General features: G+C 49.8%; 1 protein-coding gene across 1 annotated transcript in view; it reads right to left on the bottom strand.

Annotated features, from left to right (window-relative positions):
- Positions 1 to 6,075: 6,075 nt before the first annotated feature.
- LOC102761469 (double-stranded RNA-specific editase B2) overlaps positions 6,076 to 12,428 on the bottom strand; it is a 68,662-nt gene continuing 62,309 nt past the window's right edge. The window contains exon 7 of the mRNA XM_015560304.1: positions 6,076 to 11,358. Within this exon, the coding sequence (XP_015415790.1) occupies positions 11,182 to 11,358 (177 nt within the window). The 3' untranslated portion in view covers positions 6,076 to 11,181. The remainder of the gene's footprint in view (positions 11,359 to 12,428) is intronic.

Here is a 12,428-nt window from a genome sequence, read left to right as displayed (position 1 = left end):
GAGTAGTTGGGAGCTTGAGACTCCCTCCTGATTAATTGAAAAAGACAACCGTGTCCTCAGTTGCCAGCCCTTTCCACATGCACCTCTGTGCCTCTGCACTTTACTTCTGCACCTCTTCTGAGTCTCAGTGTGCTTTTCTCTTTCCTTCTAGTTGTAGAATTTCCACTCAGCCAGCCTTCCTGTGGTTCTGGATGATGTCCGTTTTGTCTTTTAGTTGTATTTTTGAAGTGGCTGTGCGAGGCAGCAATTTCTGATGTTTACCTATGCTGCCATCTTGGTTTCTCCCCCTACTTTTCTTTTTAAATTACAATTGACATTCAACATAATTTTGCATTAGTTTCAGGCATATAGCACACAGTGATTAGATATCTATACATCTTATGAAGTGATCTTCCCAATAAGTCTAGTACCCATCTACCACCATACATAGTTATTACAATATTACTGACTATATTCCCTATGCTGTACCTTACATTCCCATGACTGTTTTTATAACTGCCAATTTGTACATATTTAGCCCTTCCTCTTTTTTACCCACTACCCGCCCCCCCGCCCCCCAGCCCCCCATTGCCATCAGGTGACCAACAGTTTGTTTTCTGTATCGATGAGTTTGTTTCTGTTTTGTTTGTTCCTTTATTTTGTTTTTTAGATACCACAAATATGTGAAATCATACAATATTTGTCTTTCTCTGTCTGAATTATTTCACTTAGCATAATATCCCCTAGGTCCATCCAAGCTGTAGAAAATGGCAAGATTTCATTCTTTTTTATGGCTGAGTAATATTCCATTGTATCACCTCTTCTTTATCTATCTACTGATGGACACCTAGGCTGCTTCTGGATCTTGGCTATCTATAATAATAAAAGTGTAGTATCCTAATTAGAGCAGACAGACAAACGACAGTCCGGATGTCATTTTGGATGTCCTTTTGGATGAAGCTAGGGCAGCAGGAGCTGAGGCAGAGGCTGTCAGGGGTGATCATGCAGGCAGGCAGAATAGTTAGGGTTGAACAGGCAGGAGGTAAGCAGTTAGGAGCTATCAGGCAGGCAGGCAGAGTGGTTAGGGGCGATCAGGCAGGCAAGTGAGCAGTTAGGGGCACCAGGCAGGCAGGTGAGTGGTTAGGAGCCAGTGGTCCTGGATTGTGAGAGGGATGTCTCACTGCCACTTTAGGTCCAATCCCCCAGTCAGACATCCCCCAAGGGATTCTGGATTGCGAGAGGGTGCAGGCCGGGTTGAGGAACCCCTTATCCCCATGCATGAATTTCGTGCACTGGGCCTCTAGTTGTAAATAATGCTGCAATGAACAAAGGGATGCATATATCTATTTGAGTGTCTTGGATTTCTTCAGATAAATATCCCAAAGTGGAATCACTGGGTTATATGATAGTTCTATTTTTATTTTTTTGAAGAACTTCCATACTGTTTCCAATTTTAAATTGGTTGCACCAATTTTGAACACCCATATTTTTACACTTGTTATCTCGTTGACTCCTCATAATAATTCTTCAATTTAGGTATTATTATGTTACTAAAAGATGAAGAGTTGGGGTTCAGTAGCATAGGTGACTCAGAGCTAGTGAACGTAGATCTCTGTGGGAAAATTGCCTTGACTCACTGAAAACCAGCTCTACAAACACTGGGGAGGTCACTCTGTGTGAATCTGCACAGCCTGAGAGCACAGACAGGAGTGTTCACTGCGCATCGAGTGTGTGAAGCCGTCGGCAGGATTCCAGAATCAGGCATGAAGCCTGTGACACTCAGGTTCTGTTCTCCTTGGGGGCTGCACTTGGTATTCTAAGAAATGACACGTGTCTCTGTGTTTAACACGCTTGGGGAGGTGAGGAGGGGCCTATCCTGTGAGTAGGATTATCCTCCCCACCTCCAGGATGTGTCTCTGTGTTTAACACGCTTGGGGAGGTGAGGAGGGGCCTACCCTGTGAGCAGGATTATCCTCTTTACCCCTCTGCCTCCAGACCCTCCTGGGCTCTCTGGCTGACCTCCCTTGATATTGGAGAGTACATTACCATTTATTCTTAAATGAACCATTTCAGGTAACGAAAATGGAGAGTAATGAAGCCTCTTTTGTCAAAGACTATGTGCAGAGCAGGGAAGTGCTGCGTCCGGACTGCAGCCAGAGCTGCTGGGAAAGGAGCCAGTTATCCCACGCTGACGGTGGCCCAAGCCCCAGTGTGACACCCCCACCCCCAAGGTTTGACCTGTAGGTCCTTGTACTACCCCCTCATTCCCCCACCCCAGTGTGTGAGGCCCACAGCCTGTGCCTGTGCCTGTGCCTGTGTTTGTGTGGCTCTTCCCAGGGCCCCTCATTAGCCGTGTGTCCCGGAGCCTGTGTGAGCCTCCCAGTGAGGCCGTAAAGGTGTTTCACACAAATGGGAACTGATTGCAATCTCAGGCCTGAGAGACCCGGTGACTCCTGCGGAGGTGTCACTCGCATCCAGGGCAGTGCCTGCAGATGGCAGGGCTCTGGGCGCAGGGACAGTTACTCACTTAGCCCAATTGAAGGGGAAGCAAAGTGGAAGTGACATTTGCTGAGCAGGATGATGGTTCCTCAAGTAGAACAGGGGTGAGCGGGCGGTTTTCTAAGGAGGAGGCTTTAGAGCAATGCCTTTGTATTTTGTGCACCTGTGAAATGTGTGTGTGTGAGAGAGAAGGGAGATGGTGTGCAGGCGTGGGGAGTCCTGCAGGCAAGGACACGCTGTGTGCTGGGGGGTCTCCGACTCTCTCCTCGCCGTGTAACTGGATGTAAAGTGCTCAGTGCTTTCTCTTGCTCAGTCCTGGTCCCTCTTCCTTCCCTCCTTACCCAGAGAAACGCTGACTCATTCGTTTGTAAGCAAATCTTTATGGAACACCTACCATACACTAGCCACTGGGGACACACTCGTCTTTTTGAAAAGCAGCCCTGAATTGCTGTCCCGCTGGGGCCCATGTACTGGTGGCCTCTTCTGAAGTCTGGGGAACACAGCAGCCTCTGCCTATCCTTGTGTGCCAGGCCAGTTCCAGGAGACCCCTTGGTGGCCCTGGTCCTTGTAGGATCTACCCTCCGACTTCCCCTGTGCTGAGCACCCTGTGGGGCTCTACTATGAACACCTCCATTTCCCTCCCTTTCTCCCACATCCCCACCTGCATTTGCCTTCCTCCTGTCCTACCCCTGCCCCACTCACCTCACTGTGCCACGTCCACCCCGGACTGGTCACGAAATTTCTCCCTCAAAGCCCACAGACTTCCGGTCATCAGGTCTTTTCTGAGTCCTCCTTCCCCTTGTTTTCTGTCTCAGTCTGGGCTGCATAATAAACATCACAGATGGAGGCGTAAGCAACAGACATTCATTTCTCACCGTCTGCAGGCTGGAAGTTCAAGATCAATGCACCGGCAGATTCAGTGCCTGCTGAGAGCCTCTTTCTGGTTCACAGAAGGCGTCTTCTTGCCGGGTCCTTACATGGTGGAGGGCGAGGGAGCTCCCTGAGGCTCTTTATATGGGCACTAATCCCATCAGGGGGCGCCACCCTCCTGACTTCATCAGCTCCCAAAGGCCCACTTCCTAACACTATCACCTTGGGGGTTAAGTTTCACCACGAATTTTGGGGACAGAAGCATTCAGACTGTTTTATGTATTGTGTATACATATAATATATTTACACGCTTGATCATCTTCCTGATGTTTTCATTTCTCTTGGGCTCTATAAAAGTGGCATCGCCTCATTCTTGTCTCTGTGACAAGTTACTGCCGTCCCCCCGTCCCTGCCATGGATCCAATTCCTTCTTCCATTCTCCAGTAGTTTGCAACCCTGGAGAGCTGTGTTGCGCTTGCTACTGAAATCCTGAAATCTCCGAGTGGACCTGGTTTGCCAGAAGCTCACTGGGGCCACCTGCCCTGTGCACTCAACGTCTATGAAGAAAAGCCACTGATGTTTGCACAGCACCCTTTGGTTTGAGAGAGTTCACTGTGTCTGCGATGCTCTTTGCTCTGGGGTAACTATTAGCCATTTTATGCTCAGGGCTACGGTTTGCTTGGGCTTCAGCACTCACCGACACAGAGCGGACGAGACATCAGGTTCCCTGACTCCAGAAGCATCCCCTCCCCAGGCTCTGAACTGCTCAGGGACGTTGTTTCCCAGGGTTGGGAGAGACACTGTTCAGAACACCCTGTAGGGAGCTCGACTCTGAGCGGCTGGGGGACCTACGTTAAATACTGACCTTCTTAGTGAGCTCAGTCCCAGGCTTAGTCCAGAATTAACTTGTAATTCTGAAAGGCGAGGGCACGGTTGTGACCACTTTGGGGCAGGTCATCATCCAGTCCATTGCTGTTACCCTGGGGCCTGTCCACTCTCCGTCTTTGTTGATAGACTTCTCCAGAAGGCCGGCTCCGTAAGGGCACTGGTTTATGAAACTCACTTGGCAGACAGAGTGCATTTCTGCCATCCAGGCAACCCGACTGAACAGCTGCGGAGTGGGCCCGGCGCCGTGCATCACTGCGCTGGCCTGGCCGTGTGTCCTTCATGCTTCACACTAGCCTTCCCAGCTTCAAGAGTCGGAGTAGACTCTTGTTACTCTCCTTGGGAAATGTGCACTTCACCGAAACCTTTTCCTGAGCCAATATATCATTAACTTCATGTTTCACCCAAAAAATTCCCAACAAGCAAGAAAAATGCCACAAGAAATGAGGCCGCCGTGCTCCCAGCAAGGGCAGGCGGGGACTCGACAGGCATGAAGAATGATCTGGATGAATATGCAGGCGCATTAAGCTCAAGAGGTGACTAGGAACCAGACTGCTCATTTCCAGGAATGAGGTGTCTTCTCTCGTAGGAGGCGGGGGTCTCTGTGTGAGAGCGGGTCTGGGTGCCGGCCAGAGTCCCTTCTGAGGACCGTGAAGAGATGTCTGGGAGCTTTCACTCTCCTGCCATAAACAATGCTACCACCCGACGACGCAATTCTCGGGCTCGGTAATCCTACCCCTGACTCCTGATGCGCGGCACTCAGATGCCTGGGTTTTGTCTTGAAACTTACTTATGCTTTCAGATCCCCTCTGTTCCCTACAAGTGACCGGGGCCTTAAGTGTCCTCTCCATCAGGGGCGACTTACTGTATGGCTTGAAACAGGAGATGCTGCCCAGTACTCCCCACCAGACCTGAGGGTGACAGGACGTGTCAGAATCTCCCTGGGGCGTTGATTTTAAGATCTCCCTACACTCCAGCGTGCACCCACCCCGAGATTCATGTTCACACCTGAGCTGAGTGTCACTGTGGTTAGTGGCAAACCAGTGCAGACTGAACAAAATGTAAGAACCTCCGCCCCGGCCTGAGAGGCCCGTGAGGGGACTTGCAGGAGCCGTGATGGGCCAGAGGAGTGCTCCCAACAAGAAACCTGACTGGGAGCGTCAGCCCTGTCCGCAGTGTGTCTGTGACTTCGCTCTGCTCCTGGGATCGGTGAAATTTCAAAGTCCCTCAGCCAACCCAGGAAGGGGACCATACATGTTGGTGGGAAGTTCCCTGCATCATGCTGTAGAGTGGAGCTGAGGGCTCCGAGTGAGGTTTTAGGTGTTTCTTATGGGCTGATGCCCATCTGGCCTTGTCTCTATAGGAAGCCATCAATCCACACCTGTGCTTTCCGTGCGAGGGCACGTTTGGGCGGGAGACTCAGAACATCTCAATGTTCTCTTCAACGCCTCGAAGCCCGGAAGCATCCCAACACCGCCCATTCCGCTATGCACCCGTGATGCAGCGGGCTGGCTGTTCCCCACACTTAACAGCGAGGAAATTGGGGGCCAAGTCACCTGCTCAGAGATTTGTTGTATTTTATGCAATTAATAGAAGTTGAGTCAGGGCTTGGAGGGTCTTTTATTCCCAGCCCTGTGATATTTTCAGTAGTTCATTTACATAAAATCTATAAGGGTAACATCAGGCAGGATCCACTAACAGGCACAATCATTATGAAAAGAAAAGGGGTGTAGGGTAGAGTGTGCCATTTCTTTGGAATGGGTGGACCCTTCGTGGATTCTAAACCCACACAGTGTATTCTACAGAGTTTCCCCGAATGCTGATCGATGAGAAAGGCTCAACAACCTACGGAGGCACACAATTTTACTTGATATTTTTATTCACTTAACAGAAACATTCACTTATCAGATATCACTGAAGTGCAATGTACAGAACTTAGAGGAAAATTAACATATCTAAATTCATATTTTAAGATTTTGGATTTTTTTTTTACAAATATTACAAATGTACATCCATTGGTACAATATTGCCATTCAGTCATGCTTTTTATGTACAAACCTTCTCTTAAGAATACTATTCATTAAGTTCATTTTGCTTAAAAAATGCTGAAAATTAGCAGAAAGTTCACTGGGCACTGCTGGGTTAGTGTTTTTCTTCTGTCTTTACTGATGCACACACTGCAGAGTGATAGAAATCTAGTGCCTGTGTGAAAAGAGGCCCTAGAACCCAGGTCTTTTATCTCTATCTTAGGGGATATTGGGTCCCTCTGACTTGACTTTGAAATGCTGAGTTGGGAAGTAAGGTATTTCTTTCTCCAGAGTTCGATACTGTCTGCAGTTCCCTGCAGGAGTGGTGTCCTCTGGTCTAAACTTCTAGGAATGTGGCCATCAGTGTCCCCTTTGGTGGAAGGTCAGCCCGAGTGGGCACGGTCCAGTAGCCCAGAAAAGAACTCATAAATCCCTCTGGACAAGAAGTCACACGGGGCTCCTGCCTGGTCCTGGGTGCCCAGCTGATTCACAGATCAGCTGAGTGGAGCTCAAGGCAGACATCTGCCCAAGACTTGAATCTCAGGAGTCAGAGGTGTTTGGATAGGGAAGGACAGGCAATAAGAAAGGAAACAGGAAGGGGAGGGAGAGGAAATATGAGAAAGAAAATCAGAGAAGCAGCATTGGTGAGAGGAAAAGTGCACAGGGGGGATGATGGTCACCTATCTGTCTGGATTCCCAGAATCGTGGGTGCTGCATTTGTTTTCCAAAGCCATGACTCTGCAGCCGGCATCCTTGCTCTCCTTCAGTCTGCTCTCCTTCACCCAATTTGGAATTTGTGGGAGCATCTGACAGGAGCCAACAGTATCCCAGTGGCCCCAGACACGCAGTGCTCCAGGCAGCAACCAGGTCAGGACCACGGACAGCGGCAAGTGGTCCCTCCCTCTGCAGGCTGTCAGTCCCCCCTCTGCCCTGTCCCGAGGGCACCCCACATGTCTCATCACTGTGCCTGAGCCTAAACTGCCAGCAAGGCCGCAGAGGGGTCTTGTCCCAGCTAAATGCTGCCTGATGGTGTTACAGCCCTCCCTGAAACACAGCTTCTAATTTCCCACTCTACCCCGAACTCCACACGAACTCAGAGCTGGGAACGTGAGCGGTGTGGACTGCCCTGATCCTGGGTGGAGCGACGGGCTCTATGAACTCTGCTCAGGAGGGCAGTGGAGAAACTAGCACAGGTCCACCTGGTTTGCTGAGTTAGCAGTCAGTGCTGGGGCACAGAGAGACGGTCCCGAACTCCCATTGGTCTCTACTAGAAAGTGAAATTTATTGTATTTTGGGCCAATTGCACAGATGATGTCGTTAGAATGGCTTTTAAAAAAATGGGTGTAGAAGTTTCCCCAAATTAAAAGTGTCTACGTTTTAAATGTCTTTTCAAGTTCTTTAAACAAGATATATAGACACATTTTAAAATTTATAATCTAAAAATAGGATTTCATCAAAATACTCTATCTCTTCTACTCTGGGCATTGCTATACCATGTATTTACTGTTTATGGCTCTCCAGGTGTGGTAAACAGTAAACTAAAGGAAAAAACACACATTTAACTTTATTGATAAGAACAGCTTCTTCTGAAAAGGAAATTATGTGGGAAAACCATGAGCTGTGTTTGCTTGACAAGTAACACAACTGGATGTGTCTGAGGAGCAAGAGAAAACCAGTGGTGGCAAGAAAACTATATACAGACTCAAAGAGAACCACAAGGAATAAAAACAAATCATAGCTACAGACCCACAAATCCTTTCCTTGGCAAAAACCAGAATCAAAGAAATCCTAAATCCCATAACGTGCTGTCACAGGTTGCTGTGACACTGCGCTGGAGCGGGGCAGGCTGAGCCCATGCGACCCATGGCCTTCTCCCCTGCGAGCCCTTTGGCTGAGAGCCAGGCAGGGGAGCTCCCAGGGTTTATCTCCCCAGCAGGAGAGCAACACGCGCTCTGGAGGCAGATAAGGGTGGTGTGGCTTGCACTTGGAGTTCAGTATCAGCGCTAAAGAGCGATACATACAGAACGTGGGAAGGTTGTGAGCAAGGGACGGAGCCACCGGTGAGATGCAGGACGGTGATGCTGAGGCAAATTCAGATGGGTGGGGGCGGTCGGGGTAACCTGGGGAGACCATGACTTTATGTCTGTCCATCTTCCCTCCGTTTTGCTCGTCACATTTTCAGGGTGACTAAACGTTATACTCCACCTGCTCCTATTTCGTCCTCCTTACGGAAACCTCAGGTGGTCAGGTGGATGTGGTCTCCTCTCAGGACTCAGATTCCTCAGATTTTCTATTTAGCAAATGCAGGGGAGACCTGGCCTAACGCAGTGCTGGGATGTCCTTTGGAACTTTGAAGAGAGAGAGAGTGAAATCCTCGGCTTGCCTGCAAGACCTTCTGTCTCTGGGCTGATGACCGCCCCTCCAGCTGCACCAGGTGCCTCCCGGGCAGCACCCTGAGCCTGGGGTTTTGGCAGGTGCTTCTGGGCGGCTCAGTGCGCCTCCCTTGGCTGCCCATTCTGTGCCCACAGCCTGCTAGTGTCCCCTCCTCCCTGGGCTCCTTCTTCACTTCCCACTCACCGACAGGTGCCTCTGTGGCGGCGTGCCAGGCTGTTGGACAGACTTCCCGCTACACTGGAACCTTCTCTCTGTAAACCTCTGCAGAGCCTCATCTCTGCCTCTGAAGTGTCCCTGCGGACCCAGCAGACGACTCTGCATATTGGTGCTAATGGGTATAGCGGCGTTCGTGGGTGGCTTTCTCTGGAAGAAGACGTTTCTAGTTTAGTCAAGTTTGGGCTGTTTCCAGATAGCCGGAGCTGTAGGCAAAATGACTTGTGACCAAACTGGTGCAGTTCAGGAGCTGTGGGCATGGTCTTTGTGGGGCAGGAGAATGCCATCCAGGGGCCTGGGATGGACCGTGCGGGTGGCCCACTGTGCGGTTTGCAGATCGGTCCTGCCGGCATTAGGACTGCTGCCACCCGTGCTCGCTCCTCACAGGAGAGGGAGTGCTATTTGGAGCAGTTGGTGTAAAGCGGATGCACACTTCTCCAGGCAGCAGGTGAGGATGCTGGCAGCTCAGGTTCAGGCCACAGATGCCAGCCGGGATCGCCCACGCCTGCTGCTGTCGGAGAGGGGCTCCAGATATTGCGGCTGAGAGTCTAAGTCATCAATCAGCTCTCAAGGCTTTTGGTTCTTTAACCCCCATCCTAATGACACATCAGATTATCAGAAACTAATAACATAAACTGGCCATTTAATCACGGCTTTTGTACTAACTTAAGATTTAAATTTTTATGAATGACTAATGTGAGCCATATTTGCAAAACATTTTCATATCTTTTGAAATTTTATCTTGAAGAAGTCGTCTACTGCAGTGCCCTTTTCCTTTCCAAAAAACACCAGGGATAAATTTGATGTTATATAAAATCCCAGGAAAAGCTTCTATTTCCAGACTAATGTGTCTACTTATTATCGTTTAACAACTACCTACAATTCGATTTGTTTCATTTTTGACTCACTGGTATGACATCTGTAATTTGTACCAGAATATATAGAGTCTGATGTTATGCTAGTGTTTCCTGGGTTAAATGGGAGCCTGTGTTCTCAAGGTGTTCCCCCAGGGGTGCAGCTGGGATCCTGATGGGCAGCCCCGATACCAGAGCTGTGGCTACTACTAAGCTTTGCTACTTAGCACAATGAGTTCAGATATGGGGCTTGTAACTGGAGAAACTAGAGACCTGTCAACTAGCATGAAGGGTGTTAGAAATGAGCTCTCAAGTGATCACAGTAACAGGTCCAGGTGTACGGACTGACAACAGTACACTGGGGTGGGGGGCACCTCGCTTTGCACGACCAGGGGTACCATCCTGCCTCTCACTCTCGGGACGGTGCCCTGGCCTCGTCCAGCGTGTGCAGGAGGACTCTGCCATCTGATGCCTGCTCTGGAGGGTTCAGGATCCTGCCTCCTGCATTTGTACAGCTGCTTTCAATGAATTCTTTCTGTCGTGCAAGATGTTGAGAGGGAACCTAAGGGAACTGAGAGTTTGTGGGTGGTCAAGCTCAGAGTCAGGGTTGTTTGGAAGCTTCTGGTGCTTGCTTTCTGAGAGCAGTTTAGTTCCCAAGTCAGAATTTGGTCTAGGATGGGGTTTCCTCATTACCTGGTGGGGGACTGTGGGGTGGCAGCTGCCCTTATACAGCTCCAGCCTCATTATCTGCCAGCGACGCCGAGCAGTGAAGGGCACAACGGGCCGGGACCGCCTGGGACAGTTGGGGCCTGGGACGTTCAGGGACAGTTTTGTCACATCTAGGGCCTCTGCTCTGCAGCAGGGGTCTCATTTCTCTGGCCCTGTTTTAGGAGCTAAGATCATGCATCCCAAATGCTTTTCGAAAGGAGACGGAGTAAAACACGAAACGAATGATGACAACGAGAGGACGTTCTTACTGGCTTCTTTGGGGAGGAGCCCATGGCTTTTCTCTTCACTTGTGGCTTATCTCGAAGTGTCTATAACCTTGTGCTAGTGAGAACCAAGTGCAACGCTCGAGCGGCGCGTCGGGGAGGGGAACAGGGAAGGAACGGTGCCTGAGGTTCATTTCTAACTGGCAATGCCCCGGTGCCACCTTTCGAGGCTGCAACTCAGACCCTGCAGCCTGAATAGTCATGTCCCCTCTGGCACACCGAGAAGAGGGAGCCAGCACACTCGTGCCTGTAGGTGTGGCGGGCGGGCGTGGTTCCAGCAGCCTGGGAGCAGCCATCCGAGAAGCAGCACTTCGAGTCTAGTTGCTCATCCGAACACGGCACGCTCGCGTCTTTCTGGAACACCAGAGGACAAGGGACGCACAGACCCGGTCAGCACAGTCTTGTTGCTCCTCACGCCCGCCCGGCCTCCTCAGGCATCTCACTCTGCCCGCGAGCCCGGGCAGCCGCTCAGAGGGTGAGCAGGAACTGGTCCTGCTCAGGCGGCTTCCGCACCCAGGTGCCCAGGCCTGCCTTTTGAAACGCTTTGAGCAGCTGCTGCTTCACTGACTGGTAGGTGCGCGCCCCCAGCTTGGCCTCACAGTACATGGACGGCGTGTCCCCGTGGCTCGGTATCCGCGTGCTCAGCTGTGGGACAGGAGCGAGAAAGGACAAGTGAGCCGCGAGCAGAGGCGGAGCCCCAAGGCGAACGGCACAGCCGCACGAGCGTGACAAGCAAACGTTAGCTCCTGGTTCCACCTTCTGTTTTTATTCTTTAATTTTCTTGGTTACAATCTGTTTCAATATACTTGAAATTTGTGAGAGGGTTGATCTGAGATGAAGTTTTCTCACTGCGTGTACACACACACATACACTCACAAATAGTAACAGTGTGGAGCTGATACATGTGCTAGCTCCATTGTGGTGGTCATTTCACATATACTAGTACGTACATCACAATATCAAATTGTATACCTTAAATATACAGGATGGGGCAAAAGTAGGTTTACAGTTGTTTGCATGGCAAGAATACGATAATAAATAATAATGCAAGAACAAACTGTGTTTCACGTACTCACAACCATAAATCTACTTTGGCCCCAACCTGTATGGTAGGTTTACAGTTGTTTGCATGGCAAGAATACAATATAAATAATAATGCAAGAACAAATTGTATTTCACGTACTCACAACCATAAATCTACTTTTGCCCCACCCTGTACGCAATGTTTCTGTCAGTTGTACCCTCAATAAAACTGCTAAAAACAGAATATCCATTCTCCCTAAATTGACCCACTGATAAAGTAAAATATCACATAAAATTCCAAAAAACATTCCCTGTATTAGTTACAGTTAATTATTAATTCTAAAAATAACTATTAGAATTATCAGGCAAGTCTAGAATTCCATGGAAAACCCCACTTATTAGGGAAACTGCTTCCCCAGAGTGTGAACGATCAAGGAATAAAATGAACAGGTAACTTGCCTGCTATCAGTCACACGCGCTGTGTGTAGTTTTTCTCCTTGGAGGAGGATCAGGGCTCAGACTGGGGTGGGGATGGTGGTGCGGGGATGACTGTGGGAACTAAAGCAGCAGGGTGGAGGCGGGCCCAGGAGGTTTTGAGTTATAGTCTAACCGACAGGAGGACGATGAGACCGGGATGTTCCCTCTCCTGAACCATGACAGGCATAGCCGTGCAGCCTGCACAGGGGGGGACC

Source organism: Myotis davidii, unplaced genomic scaffold (assembly GCF_000327345.1).
Source record: "Myotis davidii unplaced genomic scaffold, ASM32734v1 scaffold194, whole genome shotgun sequence".
Taxonomy (NCBI): domain Eukaryota; kingdom Metazoa; phylum Chordata; class Mammalia; order Chiroptera; family Vespertilionidae; genus Myotis; species Myotis davidii.
This window is presented reverse-complemented; position numbering and strand designations above follow the sequence as displayed.